Source organism: Rosa chinensis, chromosome 3, assembly GCF_002994745.2.
Source record: "Rosa chinensis cultivar Old Blush chromosome 3, RchiOBHm-V2, whole genome shotgun sequence".
Classification (NCBI taxonomy): Eukaryota; Viridiplantae; Streptophyta; class Magnoliopsida; order Rosales; family Rosaceae; genus Rosa; species Rosa chinensis.
This window is the reverse complement of record NC_037090.1, coordinates 26856874-26884823: the sequence shown is the minus strand read 5'-3', so window position 1 is coordinate 26884823 and position 27950 is coordinate 26856874. Positions and strand designations below refer to the sequence as shown.

At 39.9% G+C, this 27950-nt stretch overlaps 2 protein-coding genes and 1 non-coding gene across 5 annotated transcripts; all 3 read right to left on the bottom strand.

Annotated features, from left to right (window-relative positions):
* Window positions 1-3656: 3656 nt before the first annotated feature.
* On the bottom strand, window positions 3657-3730 carry TRNAN-GUU. The gene has a single exon. It is a non-coding gene; the product is annotated as a tRNA-Asn (tRNA).
* A 5257-nt stretch (window positions 3731-8987) lies between these two features.
* On the bottom strand, window positions 8988-14412 carry LOC112192332 (serine/threonine-protein kinase Nek6). Of its 3 annotated transcripts, none has more exons than XM_024332004.2 (15): window positions 14125-14412; window positions 13902-13990; window positions 13660-13786; window positions 13290-13356; window positions 12684-12749; window positions 12505-12551; window positions 11981-12026; window positions 11811-11891; window positions 11697-11739; window positions 11542-11591; window positions 11138-11219; window positions 10996-11045; window positions 10819-10892; window positions 10676-10727; window positions 8988-10586 (listed from the first exon to the last, which is right to left on the bottom strand). In XM_024332004.2, exons 3-15 carry the CDS (start codon window positions 13776-13778, stop codon window positions 9195-9197), a joined length of 2169 nt encoding a protein of 722 aa, XP_024187772.1. In that variant the 5' UTR covers window positions 13779-13786; window positions 13902-13990; window positions 14125-14412; the 3' UTR covers window positions 8988-9194. The 3 variants fall into 3 exon arrangements, with proteins under 3 accessions (XP_024187772.1, XP_024187769.1, XP_024187773.1); XM_024332001.2 differs by having other exon boundaries at window positions 13660-13784; window positions 13907-13990; XM_024332005.2 differs by having other exon boundaries at window positions 13660-13784; window positions 13907-13980.
* Window positions 14413-24780: 10368 nt separating this feature from the next.
* LOC112193201 (chaperone protein dnaJ 6) lies at window positions 24781-27661 on the bottom strand. The gene is made up of 8 exons (XM_024333274.2): window positions 27422-27661; window positions 27200-27298; window positions 27010-27111; window positions 26730-26789; window positions 26538-26644; window positions 26382-26464; window positions 25332-25422; window positions 24781-25243 (listed from the first exon to the last, which is right to left on the bottom strand). The coding sequence occupies exons 1-8, from the start codon at window positions 27542-27544 to the stop codon at window positions 25036-25038; spliced, it is 873 nt and encodes a 290-aa protein (XP_024189042.1). The 5' UTR covers window positions 27545-27661; the 3' UTR covers window positions 24781-25035.
* Between the last annotated feature and the right edge of the window lie 289 nt (window positions 27662-27950).

Here is a 27950-nt window from a genome sequence, read left to right as displayed (position 1 = left end):
GTCTAGATTGGTGGGGTGTGGGTTGTGGATTAGCAGCAGTAGAGAGACCGAGTTGACTGTGTGCCAGCGATGAAGCATCTAGGGACTACCGTCTCTGTTCCTCAGATCCAAATCTGTCACTGGTGGCATAGCAGGGAGGGAGGGAGGAAGGTTGGGGTTGTGCAAGAATTAGGCTGGGCCCTGTTAGGTGGTTATGGTTTCCCTACTAGTTAGACTAGTAGCTAGGCTTAGGCTCATATCTTGGGCCCTGCCCTGGTTGTTTTAGTTTTTATTATTGTTATTTATTTTTATTGTTTAGTTGTTTTGCGCTTTTTTAGAGTAATAAGTCCATACACGACAAGTGTAGGGCTAGTCAGGCTCTGTACCTGTGTGTGTACTCAACGTGCCTTTCTGCTCTTGGTAGGCAGCGAGTTCCTTACTTCGTCAAATGTTCACCACCACCTAGTGGTAGGGTGAAGCTAAGTGTCATCGGATTTATCCTCGGGCGGCAACATAGTAGGAAAGCTGTGCGATTGGTAATTATGTTGCGTTGTAATCGAGTTACATATCGACTTATCTTTCCATTATGTCAGCGTTATGTCAAAGCAAATGGAGCAGTCACTAGAGCACTCTTTACTAGTTTATGCTTGTTAAAATACATGTTTTTCGTAAAGATTCCTGATATCATTTCGGAAAATACTCTAGATTCTTATTGTAATCAGGGGTTTAGATTCCCCCCCCCCCCCCCCCCCCTTTTGTATTTGGCAGTTTCATTAATTAAGGCTTAAGGGCAATCGCACCAACACTTTATTCAAAAAGAAAAAAAAACTAACAGTTGATTTGTGGTACTGTAATTAAAAAATTGGGTCTCCCTAATCGTTGATTAGAAAGTCTTTATGATCAAAGTTCTCATTTTAGTGGTCCTTATTAAAAGTTGTCCCATATAACACCTACCTTTGTATTTTTTAAGAAGATTACTTTTGTAAAGAGATTTTGTTTAGTTCTGAGGAAGGTGTTTGGTCATAATTTCTAGATCTAGAAGGTTGACCATGACCACTATATTTTATGCATTCGTCTTAGATCGACTTCTATATTGTTATGTGATATGTTCTCTAAACGAGAGAGCTTTACTTTTGGACTTGACCAATGTTATCTTCTTTCCTCTTGACGTATATGAATTGTATATTACCAGTGGCGGAGCCAGAATTTGATCTTAAGTGGGGGCATTCGGATGTTTTAAGAAAAACATTTGGAATTTAAACTATATACCAAAATTTTAACAAAAATTAGACTATTAGAATAAGGTTCTAATAAGATCTTCTTTTTTTTTTAATTACATATTTTATTAATCAAATTTTTTAGATTTTAGAAAACTTTTTGTTGGTTCCATATTTTTGAAAAATTTTTATGATAGGGATATAAATTATCTTTGACTTTAAAAATTACAAGGAAGTATAGTAATTTTTTTTTTTCTAATAAAGGGCTGGTGCAGATGCCCTCAAATCTTGATTAATGAAACTTTTGAATACAGGCGGGAGGACATTGAGTCTAAACTCCTGATTACAATAAGCATCTAGAGTACGTCCTGAAATAATATCAGGAATCTCTACAAAATACAAGTATTCAAACAAGCATCAATTACCAAAGAGTGCACGACTGGCTACTTTATTTTCTTTGATATAGCGGTGACATATCGGAAAGATAACTCAATTGCAACGAAGTATAATTACCAAAATAACAGCTTTCCTACTATGTTGCCACCGGAAAAGTAATCCGACGATACTGAGTTTCATCCTGCCACTAGGAGGTTGCGACCACTTAATCATGAAGCGTCGCCTTACTAGGCTAGACAAGACACTTAGAGTGCAGATACAGGCATATAGCCCCACTATCCCTGCAAGATACCTGCACAGACTTATTACACACCAAAGGCGAGACAAAACTAACCAACTATGAAAATATAACTACCAACATAAATTAAGAAATCAGGTAAGCTTGGGCCCAGAAAGAGGGCCCAAACCTAAGCCTCAATCAAGGAACAGAAGAAACTCCAACAGCCAGCCAAGCCCGGCCCAATCCATCCACCGCTGACGGACCACCGACTGCCCCGCTCGGCTGGATCCACCCTCTATGACAATCACGCCAGTTCACGCCACCAAATCAAATCCAAATCGCGCCCTATCCTGCTCAGATCGGAAGCCTCCCCAGATTGGATCCATTGACCCAACCTGGATCTCGCCACCTACCACCCCAGATCAAACACCTCGAAATGGGATCCAACTGCCTCCAACCCGAACCACACGTCTCGCCACCACGACGCCGCCCAAAAACCTCCACACTCGCGCAACCAAATCACTCCACCGACTAGGTCAGTCAGGATTAGCCAAAACCCGACCACCACCTTGATTTCCCCCTTCCTCACCTTACAACCCGCCACCACAAACCTCTTGATCCGAACAAAAAAGGTTGACCGAAGGTGCAGCTAACTTCAGACCCAAACGAGATCAACAAAGCCCGTTAGACTACGACGAAAAGGCTCGCCGCAGGACAGGATAGGAGAAAACACTTTTTGCTCTCTCTCTCTCTAGGATTTTATCCTCATACGTAGGAAGTATAGTGTTAAAAACAAATAAAAATATATCAGTTTTTTTTTCAAACACAAATGTACCAAACAAAAAATAATAATAAAAAATAAAAATTCTCAAATCAGCCAATGTTGCCAACAGAAGTCGAACAGGAGACCCGCAGTAAGAAATAGACAAGTCTGACCACTGCACCAAATTGACAACTAGTGCTATTAAGAAATTCTTACTAGGGCTAAATACAAATTACTACCCTGTGGTTTAGATCCAAAATCAATTCAGTCCCTGAACTTCTAATTTCATCAAAAACACCCCTGCACTTTCAATTTTGATCTAATAGGTCCAATTTGTTAGTTTTCCGACAATTGAGTTATTTAACTTGTTAATGTGGCTCATACATAGCCTATGTTTTATGATGTGGTGTCGAGGTGGTCTGCATAGTCAATTTAGGAGTGAGTCCTACTAATAAAAATAAATAGTTTTTCAACAAATAATCCAACTATAACTTGAACCCATAACAGAATATTAACGAATTGGACCTATTAGATCAAAATTGAAAGTGCAGGGGTGTTTTTGATGAAATTAGAAGTCCAAGGACTAAATTGATTTTGAACCTAAACCACAAGGTACTAACTAGTATTTAGCCCTTCTTACTAATTCATACGTTTTTTATAAAAATCTCAGTGGGGCATGGAACCCACTGCTGATGCCACATGGGCAAAGAGGTGCAAACATCACAAATATACAGCTCAATAGCCACCAAAAGCAACTAAAAGACCACCAAGGTGCCAAGCATCAGTCAACTAGCCCTTGACATGTGAAGGGAAGCATTCCCACATTGAAGAATGAATAAATGCTCCACCCTATATCACTTATAAAAAGGGGAAATCCTTCCCAATCAAGTAAGTTCACTATTACACTATATACCTTTCCCTGTCTTTATCTCTAAAGCAGATACTGACTTAGGCATCGGAGGGTTATAGACCGGCAACCTCGGTCTCACCCTGACCTATTTCTGTGTTGACAGGTATCGGAATAGAGTGTCCAGTCCCCATCTCTGTGGATAGCGACTCCCGAAACCGCATCAACAATTGGCGCTAAAAGGAGGGTTTGAACCTCCGACCTTGTGGTTAACAGCCACACACTTTAACCAATTGAGCTATTCCAGCTGCTACACCCACCACCCAAAAAGAAGTTCACCAATAGACCCCATAATTGGGTAGACAATGGCAAGTATTGTATGTACCATCAATTTGTGTTATGCCCTAAAAAGCGCCATCGAGACCCTCATCCAAAATGGTAAGTTGCAACATTATAAGGCTCCCGCTACCCGCACCAACGTTATTGAAGTCTATGGTAAGATCATGACCATACATGGTGGCGCAATCAGAGGAGTAGCCCACTGTCAGGCTAAACGCTAGTGCCCCAGGGGCAATGAAGTTCTTGGCATACATCAGGGTGGCAAGTCAGAGCAGGTAGAATGGGAAGCGGTGACTTTTAATAGAACAGAGAACACTATTTTCCGGCACCATAGCGACCTATTCCTCATAACCATGCAAATCGACCACTACATCTGCGGTAAGGTCCTCATCGATTCAGGAGCAGCGGACAACGTGATATTCGGTAACTGTTACCGGGGACTCAGACGAGGCCGGAACAAACTTTACTAAAACCATAAACTGCTAATCAGCTTCTCCGGGGACATTACTCAACCACTTGGCTCCGACACACTCAGAATCACTCTCAATAACCACCACACTGTCACCTCTATCTCAGCATAGTTCATCGTAGTCTACTGCCCTTCCTCCTATAATGTCATATTGGGAAGGGAGGCCATATGAGGACTACAATGTTTCATGGCAGGACACATGCTTATGATGAAAATACCTACGCCGGGCGGAATCCTCATAATCCGAGATGACCAGGAAGTAGCCAAGCAATGCAACTCACTCATGGTAGCAAGGGCCAGAGGTCGCCATGAGATATTCTCGTTGACTGATGACCCCTCCCCCTCGGACAAACAGACGACCCTCAGGAAGACCCAGAACCCTACAAGCAAAGGACCAAGCATGACAAAGCGCCAAGACCAGATGCAGCTGAGGAAATAGAATGGGTCCACATTTCAGATGAACACCCCAAAAGGAAGGTCCGTATCTATACCAGTCTCAACCCCGAGCTACGGGAGGCGATACTTAGCTTCCTTAAATCCAAATAGTAAGTGTTCGCCTGGTCATATGCTGACATGCTCGGCATTTCTCCAGTATTGATCACCCACAAACTTAGCATTATCCCTACCTGCTTGCCGATACAGCAAAAGTGAATGGCATTCAATGAGGAGAAGTACAAGGCAATACAAGCAACAGGACATATGGTTCATCTGAGATGTATCATACCCATCCTGGTTTTCCAATGTGGTTATGGTTAAAAAAGAAAAACGAGAAATGGCAGATGTGTGTCGACTACACAAACTTAAACAAGGCATACCCAAAAGACAACTTCCCACTCCCCAGGATTGACTAGCTTGTAGACTCTATAGCCAGACATCGCCTCTTAAGCTTTATGGACATATTCTCATGATACAATTAGATCTGAATGCACTCGACAGATCAAGTGCACACTGCCTTCACCACCTATAAGGGATTGTACTATTATCAGGTCATGCCTTTCGGCTTCAAAAACGCCAGGGCAACATACCAGAGGCTCGTTAATACCATGTTCTAGGAACACATAGGGTGAATTATGGAAGTTAACGTTGATGATATGTTGGTCAAAAGCCTCACGGTGGAAGACCACATAAAAAACTTGGATATCATCTTCATGATCATCATTTCTCACGGCATGTGCTTGAACCCAGAAAAATGCATATTCACGGTCAGCAGTGTCAAGTTCCTAGGGTTCATTATCAGCGAAAGAGGAATTGAGTTTAATCTTGAGAAGGTACAGGCCATACTAGATATGGAAGCACCCTGTACTTGAAACGAAGTGTAGTGCCTCACCCAGTGAATAGTATCCCTTGCCAGGTTCATTGCCAGCCTCACCGACAAGTGCGCTCCTTTCTTCAAAATATTGAAGACACAGCACGAAGAAGTGATACAGTGGGAGCCGGAACACTAGAACGCCTTCACACAGATCAAGCAATACCTGGCATCGATACAGCTACTCTCGAAGCCAATACCAAGAGAGATATTATTCCTATATATGGCAGTCTCAAAAATAGCAGTAAGTGCCACACTCATACGCCTGGAGGACACGGAGGAGCTGCCGGTATACAACTCATGAAAGGGGCTCACTAACGCCGAGACCCGCCACCGGGAACTTGAACAGCTCACACTGGCTCTAATAGTAGCAACCAGGCAATTCCACCCCTACTTCCAGGCTCACAGCATCCACGCCCTCAAGAATCATCCCCTGCAGTAAGTATTATAGAAACCTCTGGCAAGCTAGTAGAATTGGCAATCGAACTCGGCAAATTGGACATATATTACAAACCCAGGACGACAATCAAGGGGCAAGCGGCAGCGGATTTCATAGCTGAGTTTGTCCCTCACGAGAATAATCAGACTCCAGCAGACCTATTACTGGCACTAGCAGCCCACCGAGAGGTACGGGAATTGTACGTCGACGGCTCCACAAATAATAAGAACAGCAGTGCCGGTAGCACTCACTCAACGAGACCCGGTCTAAAAACCCTCTTGCCTGGGGACTTGGGGGACTGAAGCAGGGAGTAGGATGGTAGGCCCCACGAAAGAAAGCTCCCTGTGGCCATTTTGTCGTACACTCCCAATGTTTGCCAGAAAATAAATTCCCCACCTAAAAGGACTCTTGACCTGGGACTTGGGGGACTTGTTGATGCCACATGGGCAAAAAGATGCAAACATCACAAATGTACGGCTCAATAGCCACCAAAAGCAACGAAAAAACCACCAGGGGCTAGAAAACATGCGCCAAGCATCAGTCAACTAGCCCTTGACATGTGAAGGGAAACATTCCCACATCAAAGAATGAATAAGCACTCCACCCAATATTACCTATAAAAAGGGGAAATCCTTCCCAATCATGTAAGTTCACTATTACACTTTATACATTTCCTTATCTTTATCTCAAAAGAAAATATTGATTTAGGCATCGGATGGTTATAGAACGGCAACCCCGGTATCCCCTTGACCTATTTCTGTATTGACAGGTATCGAAATAGAGTGTACAACCCTCCTCATCTCTGTGGATAGCGGCTGACGACACCGCATCAACACCCACCATGCCCCAACCTGGCTCCGCCCCTGTATATTATTGAAGATAAGGCAAATTGTCTAATAGGAAAGGTGCAGTACCAAAAGGAGATAGGCATGACCTCCTATGTACTGCTTCCCAAGATGTGATGTTGCTAGGACAACCAACTGCTTTTTGTGGTGAATGTATAATTTCTGCAATTTTACAATACATTTTATTTCTTTATCAAAAGCAACCAAAGTATTATACAGTACAACAGTTAAATTGGGCAACCATAATACCAGCAGCAAAGCGCTAATACTATCTAGCAAAGGCAATCAGACTATCATGCCAATCGTAACACCCATAGCTACATGAGAGCAAGCTATCTAGTAATAAATAATAACCGAGTACATTCTTGATTTCACTAACTCGTATGCTAACAAATTTCAAAATAATTTGCTATTAATTATTTGAATGAACCTATTTATGTATTCAATTTCATTTCACAAAATTTGTGAGCGTAAATCGCAAATACTCAATATTGTTTATCAAACTTTTATTATGTTCCTCGGCTTCATGACAACAAAAAAGAGATGGACCTATTCCTATTTTAGTATTTGACTAACGAGTGGAGATCGGGACTTCAATTACTACCCTGTTGAAGCACTAGTTGCCTTCGAGGGACAATCCAAGCAAGCACCACTACAAGTCCATTTAGAACGTGTGCCAAAATTGCATTCGTTTACAAAAAAATTCAACTGGATTTGGGCCTTTCTAGGGGGTGGTTTTGTGCCTTTTTGGTTCCTCATTGTTTAATTTTTGGTTTAGTTTTGGGCCTTTTTTACAAAAGGATGTTAAGTCCTTTTTTTTTTATTGAGTGAAAGAGATCCACAAGGGACAAGTTGCTTCTTGGTTATTTTTATTTGTTCTTGGGGCAACTGTGTTATCTTGATTTTGCGCTTAATTAAAAAAGGTGGGTGTGCTAGAGGTGCGCTGAGTAGTATGCTTGTGTGAGAGGTGTGCTAGTGTAGTGTGCTCTATGTAATGGCTTCTTCTGACAGCCCTATAAGCAAGTTGTTATTGTACTGCTCGCTGAAATTTATAAAAATGTGACATTTTCAACTCAAAAAGAAAAATGGTCTGCAAGTCTCAATCACTTTCCACAAAGGGTCAGCATTTTCTTCAAAAAGTGGAAGCCATACCCTAAGATGTTGCTTATTAAATTATTAAAAGAGGCTTGAATTCACCAGCTAACCTTAAATTCATTTTACACTTTCGTCTCATCATATGGTGTTGATAATTTGGTACAACTTTTTAGAATCTTAAGCACGGTTCCCTGCATAAACTCACCACATCCACCCTTACAGAATGCGCCAAACCACAAAATTGGAATAAAAAGAAAACAGAAGCTTAAACAAAAAAAAAGACAAATATTGGTTTAGATTCGTTTCCGACCACTTATGCAACAATATTGTCTGATAATTCCTTATACAATGCAACACCAAACACACTTAACTAACTATAACTGTTTCTTTCTAAGAATAACCAAACAACTTCACTATAAATTACATTCTTCATTTCCTTTGTAATCCTCAGCCTTGCAATAAGCAAAGGAGAAAAATAAGTTCTTTCATATTAATCTCATATTCACCATCATGGACATGAAGAAGATCTGCCTTGCCCTCATTGTCGTTGCCGCCTTAGTGAGCGTTGCCTTGGCCAAGGATCCCCCCAAGGTGACCCCCAAATCAGCCCCTGCTCCCATGGCTGCCAGCCCCAAGGCGACAGAAACTACGGGTGCTCATGCCCCTGCCCCTGCCCCATCAAACGCCGCCACTACCATGCCCGTTGCTGGTGCCTTCCTTTTGTCCTTCTTTGCCTACTATTTGCAGTGAGCTCAGACAGCATGAGTTTTTATGAAAAGACAATGAAGACTATGAGAGTGAAAATGTAATAGGAAGATGGGATTCCCAAGAGAAGAAAGGGTGTGTATTTCATGCACTGATCAAGGGGGTTGAGTATTAGTTATATATACAAGCTGCTACTTAGATTGAGTTGCCTGGATTCTTTCTATTCTCTGTTCCATGCCATAACTAAATAAAATTAGAAGAATCTGTATACGTTATGAGTCCGTGTCAATTACTTGTTTTAGGCATACAATGTATCTCTGTGGTTAGCCACATTTAACTAACTCAACTACCTGTTAACCACATTTTATGTCTATAGAAATTGAAAATACATGCATATTCTACTAGCGCCAGTGTCCTGTTACAATCTGCAATCTTGTTATTTCCGAGTTTCAAGTTAAATATTCAAACCACTCTTTTTACAAACAATTTATGTCAAGATGATACAAAACAGATACTTTTTCTCTCATTTTTTGAATAGTTTTCCATAAATTATAGCCAACTTAACGATCAAAAATTAGGATCCTCCATTATCTTTCTGTGCAGACATGAGACTCTTTGTCAACCAGATAGCAGTTTCTCTAGATGAGACAGCATCTTCTCCAAATGGTCTTAGAACCCCAGCAAGCTCTTCAAGTTTGTCCTGCTTTAGTAGCCGTGCACATAGCTCAAGCAGAGACTCCAGGGCATCAGCTCTTTGCTGTGTTGGATTTTCCCACTCACTCTTGGAATCATCACCACCTATTGCAGTTAGTGTACTCAGCAAGGATACATCACTGAGTGCCTGATTACTCATGTGAGCATCATCTTTTTCTATATGCAGGGAGCTATTACTATGACCTGCCTTTCTTCCCACTTCATCTTTTTCTTTCTGTGCTGAAGTATCATTGTTTCTTCCAGATGACAAGCAATTCATTTGAGCACCTTCAATATGTACATTAGAACTTTCCTTTTGTAAACAACATCTGGGTTCAACCTCGGATTTAGCTGATGAGGAGCAATTATCATTTGGGGAACCAACTTTGTCGGTGCAGCCTGAACTGTCCATTGCCAGTTCCCTGCAATTTTCTTCTTTAGCTCCCTCTCCTTCTGTTCTAGCTACTTCAAGAACTTGTTGGTTTTTAAGTGTCTTTTCATCCTCAAAGTTGAGAGCCTTGCAAGCAACCTCTTGCAATTGTTTGGAATTTGTACTAGCAGGTGCTTCTAGTTCTTCATTCCGATTTGGGGTACTCTCTGATGTAGTTTCAACATCGGACATGGTAGTCTCCTTTTGGGGTATACTGATGGCGTCAGCTTGCTTATCTGCATTACAAACAGATGCTTCTGAATCAGTTGGACCATCTTTTGAGCCATCACTGGTATTAGATAATTCCAGACTACAGCTAGCACGACTAGTACAATCAGCTTGCTTATCTCCATTGCAGACAGATGCTTCTGAAAAAGTTGGTCCATCTTTTGATCCATCAGTGGTGTTAGATAACTCCACATTGTACATATTAGGGTGAGATTGCTCATCTTCATTGCAAATAGACGCTTGTGGATCAATTGGCCCATCTTTTGGACCAGCAGTGGCATTAGATGGTTCCACAGTACAACTACTAGGATCAACTCTCTTGGTTTCAAGCTTTTCTTCAGTACTAGCTGTGAATACAGGGTTGGCAATGTTTATTGAATATCTCTGCATAGCATCAGGTCTGGTCTCGAATGGATGAACCTTTTCCAAGTGCTTAGGTGTTGCAGCTTCTTTGTCTCGGCTGTCCTTGCCACCAATGGGCTTGCTAGATGGTGATTTCCTTGTAGTTTTATCTTTCAAGTTGTTTATAGGAAATACTGGAAGAAAAACAGATGATGCATTGCGGCATTGAAGGAGGTATGGTTGTAAGTGTGGATGCCTTAATAACTCTGCAGCCTAAATAAATAAATATGTGGTATTAGAAAAGGTAATGGTCTCAGAACCATATAAATTATTCCCTGAAAGTCTGGGGCTAACTAACTCACTGTTGGTCTATGTTCGGGACTCTTCCTGAGCATACTCTTGATAATTTGTTTCCTATAATGTGGAAGCCGTACCATATAAATTAATATAACAGTGTAGCATGTAATGAGATAATGATATCTGATGCATATGAAATACTACTCACAGTGTGGAAGAATACACAATTGGAAGAGGAGAAATGGAGGAACGGTTAATTTTATTGATGAGCGCAGCCATGTCCTGTTTGATGAAGTTATTTAAGGATTTATTTACTCAAAAATCTAAAACAAAGAAAGGTTTAGTTATTGGCAGCCTATAACACACAGCTCAAGCTTATACTTACAGGAGCTCTAAATGCAGGTTGGTGTGCAGCAATTTCAAACATACAGCACCCTGGAAAGCAATAGAAACAAAACAGAGAAAATCTTATTTCTACATAAAATGGATGGACACTCCCTGTCATAATAACAGACAAGTAGCCTTACCAAGCGACCATATGTCAGATTTATAGCCGTAAGGTATGTCTGCAAGGAGCTCAGGACACATGTAATTTGGAGTTCCAACAACCTATGTTGAACATGTAGGCATTTAAATTAATGGACACAAGTAAATTGATTTAGCTAAGTAGTTGTAAAGTTTAAACCTAGTTCTAGGAGCTCAGTCAAAAATACTGAGGAATGAACCTCTCCAAAAGTGGGTGGCCTCATCGAATCTAAGAAAAATGGTTGAATCTAGTACTTGGTGAGGGAAGAAAGAGACAGCCAAGCTTGTACTAGTATCTAATAGTTTGCAAGCCATGCTTTTTTAGGTGATAGGGTTTTAGGCGACAGTTCTGTAGGTAGAGGCACAAAGACAAAGAAATATCAAACATGAGAGTGAGAGTTCATACCGAAGAAGCAAGATCTTCTGTATTTAGTAGTTTTGCTAGTCCAAAATCACCTACAAAGTCAAAGCAAGTATACATAATTACTAAAACATCATCACAGGGGAAGTCAAACTTAATGCAGCATAAGGTTGTCTTTGCAAATCAGTATGTTTACGTACCAAGTCGGATGCCATTATCCTTTGTAAGGAATATATTTGAACACTGTAATCAATATATTTATATTAGAATAAACATGCATAATAATTCTTCAGTGAAAGGGTATAGTATATTACCTTAACATCTCTATGAATCACACGATTAGAGTGCAAGTAGTCAACAGCTAGCAGCAATTGAGTCAACCATTTGCAAAGTTTCTGCATGGCAAAAAAAATTTAACAGCGCAGAGAAGTTGGTTGCTGTATTTTAAGTGCAAAAGTGAAGTATGTCAATTATCACTAATTACCTCCTCTGGAAAAAATTGTCCTCTGGCCTTCTTTACCATCTCAGCCCTGTTAAAAAAATCAGTTCTTGCTATTCAATAAATCATGGTAAATATTGTGCTAGACTTTCTACTTCGTAAGTAAGTTTAAAAAGGTGTTGATAAAAAACTGGGGTCCTTAATGAGGTCACAAAGGAAGTCTTATTCCTCAGGAATCATATATAATATAAGGTTGAGAAGCATTCTGAGTTGTCCATCTTTGATAAGAACTGGAACAATAGATATGGATAGTTTGACACTTCACTATACAACAAGATATTAGATTGCTAGTATATTTTCTCTGACTGAAAATCATGTGATTGTTAATGAGTTTCAAACTTCATTTGAAGAAACTTAAAGAAAGGAGGTACTATTTTAATTCGTTATAGAAGCAAAAAAATAATAATAACAACAATAATAATAATAATATTGTTGTTTTAATTCCTTTTTTTAAGCCTATACCAGCCCAAACATATTTAAAACATGTATTACAAATTATTGTCACTTACATGTCACCTCCTTCGCAATAGCTGGTTACAATGCATACGCAGTCTCCCTACAGATAATAGAAGCTCAGCATGTATATACGAAGTCATATATAGTTACAATTGCTAGAGAACCAGATTTATGTCGTCAAGCCATGTTCAAATTATGAGTAACTTTAGATATAAAAGAATCAGGCATTTACCTTGTCCACCCAAGCATCTTTATACTCCACAATATATGGATGATTTAACTTTGCTATTAAATCCATCTGCAACAGAATTAGGAGGAATGCCTTTAGTTGAGATTATGCAACTTGTTTTATAGCCTTTCTCTAAAAGGGAATTTACAATAAAAACAGAATGGGACTGTGCAACTAGAAGGATAATCAAGGATTAATCACAGTTCTGTTCATATTTATATCAAGAATGGTTCTTCTGTACTCGGATACACAACCTGAATGTCTGTGGAAACACATCCTTGTATGTGCTATTTTCATGTGAAGATTGTTTCAAGCACATGCTTCCCAGGAGACAGTTACAAAACCAAATCATGGTATTTAAAAAGAGTAGAGAGCAGCCGAAACATGGAATATAAAAAATGACAGCATTGATGATAGCTCATGCACCTTATGCTCGACTGCCGAGAACAGGTATTTTGGATATATGATGCTCAGACAAGATAGGATGTGAAAAAAAAAAAAAAAAAAGCCTAACCCTTTAACAGGGACCAGACCCTTGTACAAAAAATGGAACAATATAAAAGAAAAATAAGAGACGACACACAGTTCGACATTTTTGGAGAAAGCAACCTCTTGGTGAGCTGTGCGTTTGAACTTCTCCGTTTGCTTAGATAAACGAATCTTCTTTAACACATACCTATTGGAAAAAAATATATAATCATAAATAGATACAATCAATAATAAAACGAAATTCGCAAATATGAGCTAGATACCAGTTGTCTTATCAACTGGAGAAATTATGGTTCTCAAACATCCCTTGTGAAAATTCATCCCCTGTGAAGTGAATTGTGTGGATCGTAAAAAGACACCTACAGGCCCTATAATCCCACTAATCTTTTCACACGCTAAATTCTGCAGAATTATCTTGCATATGACAAAACCTGCATGCTTATAACTAAAGACAAATTCCCTTTCAAAGCAAAATAGAAAATACTCTTACTTCTTCCTCTGTCCCTTGTGAAGAACAAGAAAGGCGGCTCCAAAAGCCCCTCTCCCAATCTGCTCTATGACTTCATAATCCTCCATCTTCGACTTCATTTCACCATCCTCAGTATCCATAGCCACCTTCAAAATGGTCGACCCAATTCAGGGAATCACTCCCACACAATAAAACCAAAATCTACTTCTTCTACAGCAAAATTTGACCCAAAACTAAAAGACCCAGAAGAGAAAGATTAGAAAAATACCAAAACAAAGCACAAATCAGCTCTGTACAGCTCCAACTGGCAAGTGAAATTCCTCAAAGTAGGAGTCTTGGGTGCTGGAGACAACTAACAAGTAGAGAGATCTTATAGGTAAAGAGAGAAATATAAGAGTAAAGCTAGACTCCACACTTCACAACAATAATGATATCACACGCTAACAAGAGCACTAATATGATAATCAAAAGAGTATGATGACTTACCAAAAAAGAAAAGCAGAGAGAGAGAGAGAGAGTGAGTTGAGGGGTGGAAGGGCAGCCTCAATGAAGGACACAACTCTAAGCATATAAAAATACTTAATTTGGAAGTGATTGTCTACCAAATTGGAGAGTGGGGGAGAAAAGCTAAAGTGACAGGTAGTGAAGACTTAAAAGGGAAAGCAAAGGCTTTGCTTGCATTTTCAGGTTCATGGGGAGATCAGGTCGATCTTCCTTCTCAGCGGGTCACCATGGAATGTTTTCCAGCGCGTAGCTGTGATGTCACTGTCCTTGACACTCATAAATCTAACTCGTGCTCCCTATTTCTTTTTTTTTTCTTTTTTATTCATTTGTGCTTGTCCACTTTGTCGGAGTGATTCTATAATTGTCCCTTCATACTCTTTACATTTTTTTAATATTATCGCAGTCAATTTCGCCGGACAAAAATAACGGCCAAGTTGATTCGCCTGCATGATTTTGATACTTAGTGTTATGTCTGTCGATGGCTCGTGTTGTATTGGGTTCGTATTAGGTCAGGTTATATGTCGTGTTGCATGAAATAAGTTCAAACCCAACTCATTTAATAATCGTGTCGAAAATTTAAATTCAAGCTCAACCTATTTATTAAATAGACTACATGTTTCCAACCTGCTTAACCCATTTATTTCGGAGGTCGATGATCGGATTCCGATGGCCGGTGACCGGAATCCAACGACCGACAATGAGAATCCAGCGAAGTCTCCAAAATTCAGAGGGCAAACTTGTCTTTTTACCTTTAAATTGGGTAAGTGGACACATAATCTTTTAGTAAAGTAAGTGGGCATTTGTTGGGCCCAAATTGGGTAAATGGTCAAGAGCCCTTTAATAAACAGGTCATGTCGTGTTGTGTTGGACAAAATGACTCATTTAAGGTTTATCATTGCGACCCATTTAACTAAAAAAATTGATTAAATTCACTAAAAACTCTACAAAATGAAGAATATAAATAATTATATATAATTCATAAATAATTAAATCCAATAATGATGAGGAAATATATTTCAAATTTTCCAATCCTATAATCAAATACTCTCAACAACCAAAATTTCAAGAAGAAATATAGCATAATCGGATTATAAAGGTTCACTTCGTATTAGAGGGTTGACCCTCGACCAACCCGTTTATTAAATGGGTCATGATGGGTTAACCTGCGGCCGACCCGCTTTTTAATCGTGCGGGTTCAACTCGTTTTATTTCGTACAGATTTCAAGTCTTGTTATGGGATCGTGTCGCAATTAACAACCCTAGTTTCATGAATCATACTTACATGCTTTATAATACAATTAGTCTACTTAATATATCTATACATTGATATATCATAAGGATGTAGATGAATCCACAATTTTTGTGACTATACGATAAAACTATAAAAGTAGGGACTAAGGATTATGATTAGAGAAATTTTTTCTTTTTTTAATATTTTTCTATATTTAACCTATACTCATTGAAGATGCTCTTACCTTTTTTTAATCAAAAATGTCAACCCGGTTTTATAATTCAGCAAACAGTACCAAACGACACATCCATATGGGGTTGACAGAAAGAGTCGTCCTTCAAGACATACAACATGAATAGTTTATCGGTCTGGGCATGGATGTTCTTATTTGGACATCTTGTTTGGGCTACTGGATTTATGTTCTTAATTTCCTGGCGGGGGTATTGGCAAGAATTGATTGAAATTTTAGCCTGCCCAGAGTACACCCACATTTTAGGAAATTCACGCACCATTATTTTAACAAACCTAAATACTTAGAAGCAATAAATAAATGGACCAACCAAGTACCAGTTTTTGCAACCAAACTAACAAACAATATTCGATGAGAATGCAAGTGCATCCTCCATACCAACTTCCACAATCGGATGCAGCTCCTTTTGCATAGCTCGTGCTGCATCTCCATTCTCCATCACTGCTAGCTCAAAATGAGATTTACCTTGCCCTACAATTTCCATTTCTTTGTTTTCTTTGACTGCATATCTTTCTAAGGACTCGAGCACACTTGGGTTTATTCTTGCTTCCCTTTGGATGCCTGACTTTCTTTTTCCTTAGGAAGACCACCAATTTGTCATTCTTGTGTTGAAGAACCAACTGTATCTCATCATCGACTTAAAGTAAAAGTTCAGATGGAACCAAATATCGCTTCCCAGAGCGACCAAGACCTACCACCATCTTTCTTTTGAGCCCTAAGATAGAAGGGTGCACATTATATGTTTCCATTATCATTTGATCAGCACTCTCCACCATTTTCAACAATGGAAGCACCACCAATGGCATCTCACCCTCAGAATTGACATCAGTAACCTGTTTTGACATAATTGAAGCTGTCGAATTTTTCAAGAATTCAATCATGTTAAAACCGGCAAAAGCTTGGTCCAAGAAGGTTTGAGCATATGTGGTCTTGGACTGTAGCACCTTATGGTCTGCATCAGAAACAATTATGCATGTGTGAGCAGCGGATGTCGTCCTAACAGTTACTAGAACACCACTGCTACCTCCAGACTGGTCCGCCTCCCCCTACCTCTTGTCTAGGGTTACCGATATGCGAGCTCGAAGCCAAGGACAGCCCGGCTAATGCTGCTGTCGGCGGCTTCGCAAGGATTTCTTCTTCCTCCTTCACCAACAAGAAATCACAGCCAAATGCTTGGTGCTTAAAGAAGCCACAATTTCTACAGCAACCCTTGATCTTTTCATAAACAAAGGTTAGTTCTAGTTCCACCACCGGCGAGAATTCAAACAACTTCCAAAAACTAACCTGACGTCGGACATCAAAGACCAGACGAATCTGCTGCTTCTCCTCCTTCCTATGAAGGGCAGTTTGATCAAAACGCAGAACATGACCAATAGTAGAACCTACCAAATGCAGGGCCATCTTGTTGCGTAGGATCAAAGGCAAACCTTTGACCGCAAGCCAGGTCTCCAAGAGGTTCATAGGGACATCCAACACTGACCCCATACCATCAAACTCTCCAAGAACGAGCATGGTATTTCTGTAGAACCATGGACCACCATGTAGGATCTTATTCCTCTCCGCTTCAAGTTCAAATTGGAAAACAAATCGATCTCCCACGTCCTGGATAGTCAGACTAGATTTGATCCTCCAGATGATGGGAATTGTGCCTTTAAATCCTGAGAATTTGGCTTTGGGTCCAAGAAGTCTACCCACCATATACTATCTACTAGCAGAGCCTCTAGCCTAGGACTGTCAATTCCGACACGACCTGATAACACGACTCTAAACCCACACGAAATAAAGCGAGTTGAACCCGCACGATTAAAAAGGGGATCGACCGCGGGTCAACCCGTCATGACCCAATTAATAAACGGGTCGGCCGTGGGTCAACCAACCAACACGAAGTGAATCCATATAACCCGATTATGCTATACTTTTTCTTGAAATTTTGGATGTTGGGAGTATTTGATCCTAGGATTGGATAATTTGAAATATTTTGCTTCATCATTATTGGATTTAATTATTTATAAATTATACATAATTATTTATATTCTTCGTCTTATGGATTTTTTAGTGAATTTAATCAATTTATGCATTTTTTTAGTTAAATGGGTAGCAGTGTTAACTCTTAAATGGGTCATTTTGTCCAATACAACACGACTTATTTATTAAATGAGTTAAGCGGGTTGAAAACGGGTAACCCGTTTAATAAATAGGTTGGGTTTAGGTTTTAATTAGGGGTGGACAAAAAACTGAAGTGAGGCAGAAAACCGGCCGAACCGGACCGGTTTTTCCGATTCGGTAATCGAACCGATTATATTGTGACCAAAAATTTGTAGAACCGGACCGAACCAGACATAAACCGGGTCGGATTCGGTTATATATCCTAGACCGACCGGTTAAAACCGGACCGAACCAAAATTTAAATAATTATTTTTTTTATATCTGTCTTCATATTATTGGTGGAACACAGAACTTGTGTAGACCAACTCACACCCGATCACACCTTCAGAAAACCCTAAGACTATCATACCCTAATCGACTTATTAAGTCATTTGACTCATTCCCTCAGCGCCTCTCTCTCACTCTCACTCTGTCCGCCGCTCTCTCACTCTCACTATGTCCGCCAGCAGATCGATCAACCTCGACCAATCGCCGGCTCGCCCTCTCTCAGCCTCTCTCGTCGGTCGTTGGCTATCACCCTCAACTATCCTTCTCTTCCAGATCAGGTCGGCTATCACCCTCAACTCTCCCTCTCTTCCAGATCGGGTCGGCTCTCTTTTCCCTCTCTTCCAGATCTGTGTGTTTTCATGTATAAAACCTGCCTTGATTAGATATATGGAAACACTTTGAATTTGATTGTTCATATTGATGATATCTTAATGGGTTGAGGCTGCACGAATATCTATGTGTTTGTGTTATAGTGATGATATCTGTGTGTTTGTGTTATATTGTTCATATATGTGTACATAGCTGTTTAACCTTCTTTGTTTTGTGACTTTGATTTGGAACTGACATTCTACGTTTTTTTGTTTTTTTAACTGTTGATGCAGATGATGGATGAATCAATTGAGGGTCAACCACCAGTCGTCGGGACTGAGGTCACTGGGAGCAACATTGGCACTACTGCTGCTGATACCCCTACATCTAGTGCCACGGTTCGACCTCCCCCTACACTTCCACCTCCTGCTGGAGCTGCAACCCCTTCTTCAGATGTGGCTCAGGTTCAGTCTGCTACTAAAAGGAAGAACAAAAGCGTGGTATGGGAGCACTTCACGCAACTGATGAATCCTGATGGTTCGAAGATGGCAAAGATGAAGGCCAAATGCAACTACTATCCGCAAACTTACTTATGCCACACGAAGTTCAACGGCACGAGTTCGATGAAAAATCATATGCTATATCAATGTAAGAAGTGTCCCCTTTACATTCCCGCTAAAAAACAGAAAATTTAGTGTTTGATTATGTAGATAATGGGGGAAAGTTAGTTGCAAGATGTTTTGACAATGATGTGGCGAGGCTAGCTTGTGCTAGGGTGGTAATTAGGGATGAACTGCCCTTTAGCTTTGTTGAAGGGCAGGGATTCATTGATTTCATAAAGAGTTGTCAGCCACAGTTTAAGCTGTTGTCCCGTAGGTCAATTGCTAGAGATATCTGGGATCTCTATCAATCAGAGAAGACTAGGATCAAAAATATTTTAGCCACTTATGGTCAGAGAGTGTCCCTAACCACTGATACTTGGACTTCGGTCCAAAATATCAACTATATGGTTCTCACAGCTCACTTTATTGATGATGATGAATGGGTTTTGCACAAAAGAATCCTTAATTTTTGTGTGATACCAAACCATAGGGGCAAGACAATAGGGTAGCTAGTTGAGACTTGTTTAATTGGGTAGGGAATAGAGAAATTTTTCTGTATTGTCGTCGATAATGCTTCACCTAATCAAGTGGCTTTAGATTACATGAGAAAAGATAGGAAATTGGAAAGAGCTAGTCTTGAGGAGGCAGTTTTCCATCTGAGGTGCTGCTGCCACATCCTTAACTTAATTGTTAAAGATGGAATGGAGGAGCTGGATTCCTCAATTGATGGGATTCGGAACTACGTGAAGTACATAAGGTCAAGTCCAGCTAGATTGGAAAAGTTCTGAAAGTGTGCAGCTCAAGAAAAAGTTGACCACAAGGGTGGGATAGTGCCTTTAGATGTGTGCACTAGATGGAACTCGACTTATTTCATGATAGGCATTGCTATAAAGTACCGAAAAGCTTTTCTAAGGTTGGAGGATGAGGATTCATAGTTCGAATCCTATTTCAGTGAGAGGGTTGGTGGGAAGAAAAGAGATGGATCTCCAATTGGTCTTGATTGGGATAAGGCTGCAAGGCTGGTCAAGTTTTTGAAAATATTTTATGATGCAACACTCAAGTTTAGTGGGACACAAATTGTTACCGCAAACCAACCTTTGCTTTGGATGTGCACCATCATAAGAGAGTTGGAAAAGTGTATTAAAGGTAAAATATTGCCCTTGATTTTTGTTTTGTTACTTGTCAAATTTTCTATTTATGTAGTTGTCAAATTTTAGTTTTATAAAACTATATAACTAATTGCACGATTTTTGTTTTTAATTACAAGGGGGTGATCCATTGCTTGCTAGCATTGGGAATTCAATGAAGAAGAAGTTCGACAAATATTGGGGGAGGCTTGAGGAGCTGAACAAGATTCTTTTGATAGCTGTGGTGTTGGATCCAAGGTTCTGTTTTTTTTCTTCTTTTTTTCTTTTTTTCTTTTTTACTGTTGTGTTGGTATTGCTACACTTGAACTAACTGTTTCGTACTAAAATACTGCTACTTTGTTTTTGTCATTACTGCACTAAAATCCATTGCTTTTGTTTTTGTCATCACTGCCTTTAAAGTAGTTGGTTGACAAGTATTGGTTGACAAGAGGAGTTTTACATTATTTTCTGTTTTGTAGGTACAAGCTGCTGTACTTGGAATATTTTTTTCCAAAATTGCAGCAAGACAAGTCCATGGTGGATGTGATGGTGACTGAAGTAAAGAGCATGTTTCTGCACCTCTTCCTTGAGTATGCAGAAAATGATCCGGAGGCAACACAAGCGTCTTTTTCTACAACTCAACCAAAGTTTGATGCTGGAAATGCAAGTTTGATTGAAGAGGACAGCTATGCTCCAAGCATGAATGAGTTCATGAAGCTTAGGCAGGAAAAGGATGTCGTTGAGCTCAAGAATGAAGTTGATAATACTTGCTGGAGCCATCTGAGGACCCTTCAAATACAAGCTTCCAAGTGATGGATTGGTGGAAAGAGAATTGTGCTAGATTTCCCATTCTGTCGCAGATTGCAAAGGATGTTATGGCTGTACCTGCATCAACAGTCGCTAGTGAAAGCGCCTTCAGTATTAGAAAGAGGATTCTGGATCCATTTAGGGCAAGTTTGACCCCGAAAATGGTTGAGGCGCTTGTTTCTTCAAGTGACTGGTTAAGGGCTACAAGCAAGCCATTGTTCAAGGAGCCTATAAGGGACGAAATAGAGCAGTATGTGGAGTTGGAAAAGATGGAAGCAGGTAAAACTTTTTGTGATTTTGTTGAAAACTAGAAATTTGGGATATTGTGGATATGATGCAGATTCTAGTGTAACAAATGTTGGTGAGCTACCCGACGAGACTATATGATGGGTGAAAGGAGCTGCTTGTTGAAGACTTGAAGTTGCTGCATTTTTATTTGCTTAAACCAAAGACTTTTATTTGTTGTTGGTGATGGACTTTTATTAGGACTAAAACTGATGGTGATGGACTTTTATTAGTATGGCTGATGGATTTTTATTGGTCTGTAACTAAGTAATGCTACACTTTTAATCTTCACAGTTTGCTGCACTTTTGAGTCTTTGATAGTTTATTAGTTTGATTAGCTTGCGTTTTGGATGTTTGATTTCTGTTTTGAAAGTTCAGGTGTTGAACAAAGCCTTAAAATTGGGCCTTGACCCAAAAAACAGTCCTAGAAAAGCAGGTAAACTGAAATATTAAAGAATTGGGCCTCAAAATGGGACAAAAACTCTAAAACGGCCCAACCCGAAACCGAACTGGACCGACCCGAAGATTCGGCCCAACCGAAGATTCGGCCCATTACTTGGTAAATCCGGTTTCGGTTTAAAAAATTCCACAACCGAAAATTTCAGGTCAAGATCGGTTTGGTCCTGAAACAGACCCGTCCCGACATATGCCCAGCCCTACTTTTAATTTTCAACACGTTTAGTAAATGGGTTAGGTTTGGGTTTGTCTTTTGTGACACGACATATACCTTGACCCAACACAAACTCAACCTGACACGACTCATTGACAGCCCTACTCTAGCCTCACCGATCCAAGAGAAACACGAGGAGAGTTCGACAGAGGAAGAGCCGCCGTAAGACTAGCTGAGGAGGAAGCCATTGAGGCGTGAAGGTTTGGTAGTTTTTGTCGAAGAGTTTTTCACGAGAATCTCTGCTAGGAGAGACGAATAGATTTTATTCACAAAGTTGTGATATTTTCTGTTAAAAGTTTGCTTTTACTTATTCACTATTAAATATATCTTATACATTGATTTTGCTAGTTTATTCTCCAACACAAGTCAAAAGTAATTGCTAGTAGCGAAATTACAAAAATGTGTCCTCTGACTCCTCTCAACCCTCTCTTATTTTCAATAGTGGTGGCTTTTCCTTGTCATCACCTCGGAGGTCCATAGAATCAAAATATTCTTATTTTTCTCTGTTTCGATTTTTCGTTTTTCGTAGAAGAGATAAAGGGTACGCTCTCTAGAAGATTTGCTCGGGGCTGTTCACTTTGCTCGTATTTTCAAACATTTTGAGAGCCATGGCCGTGTCTCGGTATTCCTGTTTGGTATTTCAATGAAGAATTCTGCTGACTCTTGAAACTCATGCGTATTCTGATTGATCCAAGTGTTTTGGCAATAGGGGTGTGGCTTGTTGAGCACTACATTTTTGAACGATTTCAAAATTGGGGGTTTGGGGCAGGGGGATGATGCTATACATGTGTCTGATGAGGGTTAATATAAATGCATTTATACTCGAGCAATTTCATCTACTCACTGTTTGTTGGTGCTATACTCCAGTGGGTGAAATTGTTCAAAGTAGTTGCTCTTTCTAGGATGCCCCTAAAGTTGTGTCATTATATGTAATATCACTTTATATAAATAATTTTTGGTTATCAGTACCCAAGGTGTTATATTTTTTTTTTTTTGAGAAGAAATAGAATCCATTAATAACTAAAAGAATTACAAAGCATTGGAATAACCGGTTATGGTATCAACACCACGACACATATTCCTACTAAGATCCATAGTTATGGGTCCGTCACTAGTAACATCCATGAACCGAAAAGGTCCAACCTTTAACCAATTTTTACGCCTATCACCCCAGGCTACAAAGAAAGATAACCAATCCCGAGTGTCACGATACGACCTCGTCACCAACAGCCAGACGAACCACTCCACCCTCTTCCACACCGTGTCCATAAACCGCCAGACCACGTGCAAGGGAAATCCACCTTTCCGTTGATAACCAAACAGCATCGAAATTCTAACATATTGTTCCCAGGAGTAACACCATATAGATGGCTCCACAACACGACCAAAACCTCCAAACCCTAGCTCAATTGAGTAGGGGCGTTTTATTTGACCTAACCAAAAACCTGAAACTAAAACCCTAATAAAAAACTGACCAAACACAGCGGCCCGGCCCAACCTCCACTTCCCTCAAGGAACCATCGCCGCCCTCCTCCAAACTTGCTGCTAGCGCTCTCCATCGTCACCACACCGCTACCTTGCACCACCACGTTGCAGCAACTCATTCCTACGCCACCCCATCGCCGCACCACATAGCCGGCCACCCCCAAACCCGGTCGATGTCGGAGATTGAAGCCCAGAAAGGGGCGAACCATCTCCGAGCTCGTCCCTGCCCTGGGATCGAAGACCCAGCCATCGCCGTACACCCTGAACCATCCGTGACGCCAGGAACTACTGCCGGCAATCACCCCTTTGCTGTTCCTTGTCAGATCTCACCCATGACCCAAGAGGAGGAGATCTCACCCGATCTGCCCCGTCCGGCGTCAAACCACCTTCCACCATCCGTGAACCAAGCCTCCGCCAGAGATCCATGCCGCTAGCCCGGGAAAACTTCCTCTCCCGGATCGGAACGCAGCGGCAGGGATCAGGCGGCGTTCGGCTGGGAAAGGTCGCACTCGAAGACGCTCTCTCTCTCTCTCTCTCTCTCCCCCCCCCCCCCCCCCCCCTTTCTCCGCGCGTGAGGCGCGTTCTGTTCTCCTTGAAAGAAGCAGTTACATATAGTTTATATACTTATTACCCAAGGTGTTATATATTTCCATACAAGACTTGAAATCATCATATGAGATTATGGGGTGTACAACAAAGCTCAAAAGCCCTGGATGGGTGAGACGTACCGTGATGATTACGGTTTTTGTTTTTCTTTTCCTGGTCGGAATGAAAACCATGAGGTGCACCGTCAAACATGAAAATGGGTACTTGGTCCTTTACTTCCAAACAACCTTTGGTGATCACAGCTTTCAGAAATGTGACTAGAGGCACCAAATAAAAATAACGTTTTTCTCATTAATGACCAGAAAAATCCAATACGTTCTTTATATAAATGCATATAAAACGTTTTTCTCATTAATGACCAGAAAAATCCAATACGTTCTTAATATAAATGCATATAAAACCAGAGGAATAACAACGAAGAGACTGCAGCTATTAGTAGTAACTACTAACTAATGCAATCATGCAACTAACAAATACTAGTAGTATGTAGCAGTCTGTCAACTGATGGATATACTTCATTACTACGTGATTTGATGAGGAACACAGAACACGAATCAACACTGAAAAACAACTTCAGCAACCCAACACCAGAAACCCTTGTACCAAACAAAGCTTGATTGAAGAACAACAATGGTTCTGAAAGCAAGTATGTTTATGTCAATAGTTTGTGCTACTCTTTTAACATTTTGAAGTAAACAGCTACAATACCCGAACAAGCTTAGATGAAAACAGTATGTAGTTGCTGGTTTGGCCTGAAGCTGTAAGAAACAACATGCCTTTTTAACCCTCTAATCCTTTTCTCTAAACAAGAGCACAGTAAAAAAACATCAATATCATGATAATAAAAGAACAGCTACTTTGAAATCCCATAATGAAAATCAAATGGCAAAACAGCAAAAGAGAGAGAGAAAGAGGGTGAGTAGATTTCTTTCAGCGAGTTTTCCCATTTGCATACTTCCGAATACAGCATCAGGCAACATCTAAAACTATCAACATATGGAAAGCTCACATACAAAAAGGCACAGATTTAAATGTCTAACAAAACACGCTAAAGTTTTGATAGACAGAAATTCGAGCACATCATCAATTTACTTGCGGTTTGATTTTCTGGTGGACCTTTTGCTTTCAAGCTTTTTCTGTGTAGCCTCAAATTCTTCATCTGTGGGTTCTGAAGCATCATTACTCCCGCCATACTTAGAGACTAGGTTAGAGAACATAGAGTCAAACTGGTCTTTCCTCTCATTCCTACGCTGAGATATGATGGCATACAGATCTGGTTCTGACTGTTTACTTGACCTGTAAAATGTAAGCATGCAAATTTTATTTCCGGATGAGATTAAAATATATATGAGCAACAAAAGAAACGTGTAGCAAAAGCACTCACTTGCTCTTCCTCTTTAAAGGACTAATAGGAGGTTTTGTTTCAGATACTTTCTTTGCCCATTTTGTGTAGGCTTTGGTTGATTTCAGTTCTCCTACAAAAGCGAGCAGGATGGAAAAGGGTGAATGTCAGCAATATGACAAATACTTCAGCAGACCTTTAACGATTCAGTACGGCAAGAATTCATAAATGTCAGAATTCCTTGAACATTTGAGACATGCATCTTTCCTTGCATTTTGGAGATAATTTGAAAGAACCAACAGTGATAGTTTGGACATGCTCAACAACTAATAAAATACCGATCAATTAGATAGAATCAAGATAGAGGAAGAAAAATCAAACATAAAGAGTGATACATGTGACTTGATGAACATTTGGCTCGTAATCTATGTGGCAACCCCATTGATTAGAACAAGGCTCTAATACTTCTCATACCAACAACCATTATTTGTTCCCCAAAACCCTTAAGCAGATAAAGTAAGACTCCAGCAACTGGCATGATCCTAATTACATTTAACTATTGCCAGGAAAAGGATAAGGGATCATCCCATGAACATGGAAAGTTTCTGAACAACTTCAGTTGCGTAGTGGATATATTAAGTTGAAGATATCAGCTAGGCTTAGCAGGTGATGTTTGAGGTCCGATACATGTTAGTTACTAAGTATAAGACATGAGTTTGTGGTTGGATTACAGAAACTTTTTTTTTTTCCTATCTTTTTCTCATAAAGAAGAAAAGGTACTAAAACCCCATTTTGGTAGAATGATTCAAGAAAACAGAACCAGATTTTGATTCTGAAACTTAGATTGGTTCGGAGAAAACAAATACTAAATACAATTTGTTTGAAACAACTAGATACATTTTAAGTCATATATTTGAAATGACTAAGTTTCAATCCTTCATTTGCAATCCAAGTGTTTCTTCATTTCTTGCCACTCAACTAGAAACTATACTTCTATGCATTATTAACACTATATTCAAGCAATTTAATTATAGCATTGAAATTCCAGATTTAAACATTTCAGACAAATCAGAGGCTAAAAGATATCTGCACCTGAAGCTATTGCCTCATCAAGAATGTCCTTAAAGCGGTGCGAATCAAGCTTAGGATCTGAACAAAGCATTGAACAGAAGAGTCTGCAAGGGGAGGGAACTGTAAGCACCAAACAGGAAATCCAAATTGGGAAAAGATTTTATACAATGCTAGTACCTGTTCATATTTCCCTTGTACTTGCTGTAGAGCTCAATCAAATCTTTCTTCTCAGAATCAGATCCCCTATAGTTTGCTTCAAACTCTTCAATATCAGCTTCAGTGACCTATAAATGATGCATCAGTTATCATAAATCTAAATAAAGCATAAAGTACATTATATTACATCAGAAGAGAACAAAACATCCTGACCTTCTTATACATGGCTCGGAAATATTCATGCAAATTCTGAGCAACATCACCAGCAAGGTCCTGCTCATGTAACAAGACTATCCAAATAAGCACTACTTGAAAAAATAAGCAGCACTGGAATAAGTGTAGTCATTATATACTTTCTCAATAGTCAAAAACAAAAACAACAGCACTGACATATTTTCTAGTCATTTCTAGCGATTAGATCCTATTTAATACATAGAAACCACCATCAAATGATATCATAGATAACATCTAGAAAACCATCGAAAGCACTCACATCATCGTCAACACAACCAGTCTGGTCATACAGTGCTCGTTTCTCCTCATCCCCAAGAATCGAGATCACTTTTTGTAATTGCTGAAATTTCTCTTTAGCTTCCTATACGGACAAACATGAACAATTACAATCCACAACAAAACCACATCTCAGAGAAAATTACAAAATCACAAACATTACTGACTCTCACCTCATCACCAGGATTTTTATCCGGATGAAGTCGCAATGCTAACTTATAATACGCCTTCTTGATTTCCTGCTGAGAGGCGCTTCTCTCCACACCAAGAACCTACAATTCAAACCCCCAATTTTTCCAAATTAGGGCAACAAAAACCCTCACAGATCTAAATTTTGCTTCGCTTAGAAAAAGAAATGAAAATTTCTTATCAAATCGAATCGCACAAAACTTCACCTCGTAGAGAGTCTTGTTGTTACTTGAAGAGGCGTTGTGATCTTCGTCCATTGGCCGTTCGTCTTCTCCGGCTTCTGGTGCTTGCTTTTGCTCAGAAACCCTAGCTCTCTTTCTCTTTCCCATAAGAGGTTTCGGAATTTGAAACTGGAGGTTTCTGTAGGTAAGAGTAGGGGACTGGATTTATATGCGAATGTTTGGGCCTCCGATTTGTTCCCGCCAATTCGCACTTCACTTTACACTTTTCCCGCCGTGAGAATCTGATGCAGGAATCAGGGTTGAGTGGACGGACCACTCATTTGGGCCGGTTCATAGTATATTTGGGCTTTTGGGGTTGTAATCTTAATTGGAAAACCCGATATGAACCCGAACTTTTTCAATATCCAAATTATATATATATATATATATATTTTTTTTTTTTTTTTTTTTCTGGAAATAATATTTTAAGTTCCCAAAAAACAAAAATAAAAATACATAGAAATTAGCTATAACCAACTCGGAGGCCTCCGAGCAATACGGAGCGACCTCGAGA

What these genes read in the sequence shown, in the direction of transcription:
- LOC112193201 (XM_024333274.2), bottom strand. Translation starts at nt 27,544, where the DNA reads ATGGGAAAGAGAAAGAGAGCTAGGGTTTCTGAGCAAAAGCAAGCACCA. An exon ending in TGATGAGGCAATAGCTTCAG is followed by an intron (nt 25,423 to 26,381) that starts GTGCAGATATCT and finishes TCGCTTTTGTAG; the next exon opens with GAGAACTGAAATCAACCAAA. An exon ending in CCTTTAAAGAGGAAGAGCAA is followed by an intron (nt 25,244 to 25,331) that starts GTGAGTGCTTTT and finishes TACATTTTACAG; the next exon opens with GTCAAGTAAACAGTCAGAAC.
- LOC112192332 (XM_024332004.2), bottom strand. Translation starts at nt 13,778, where the DNA reads ATGGATACTGAGGATGGTGAAATGAAGTCGAAGATGGAGGATTATGAA. An exon ending in AAGATGCTTGGGTGGACAAG is followed by an intron (nt 12,552 to 12,683) that starts GTAAATGCCTGA and finishes TATTATCTGTAG; the next exon opens with GGAGACTGCGTATGCATTGT. An exon ending in ATTGTGTATTCTTCCACACT is followed by an intron (nt 10,728 to 10,818) that starts GTGAGTAGTATT and finishes TCCACATTATAG; the next exon opens with GAAACAAATTATCAAGAGTA.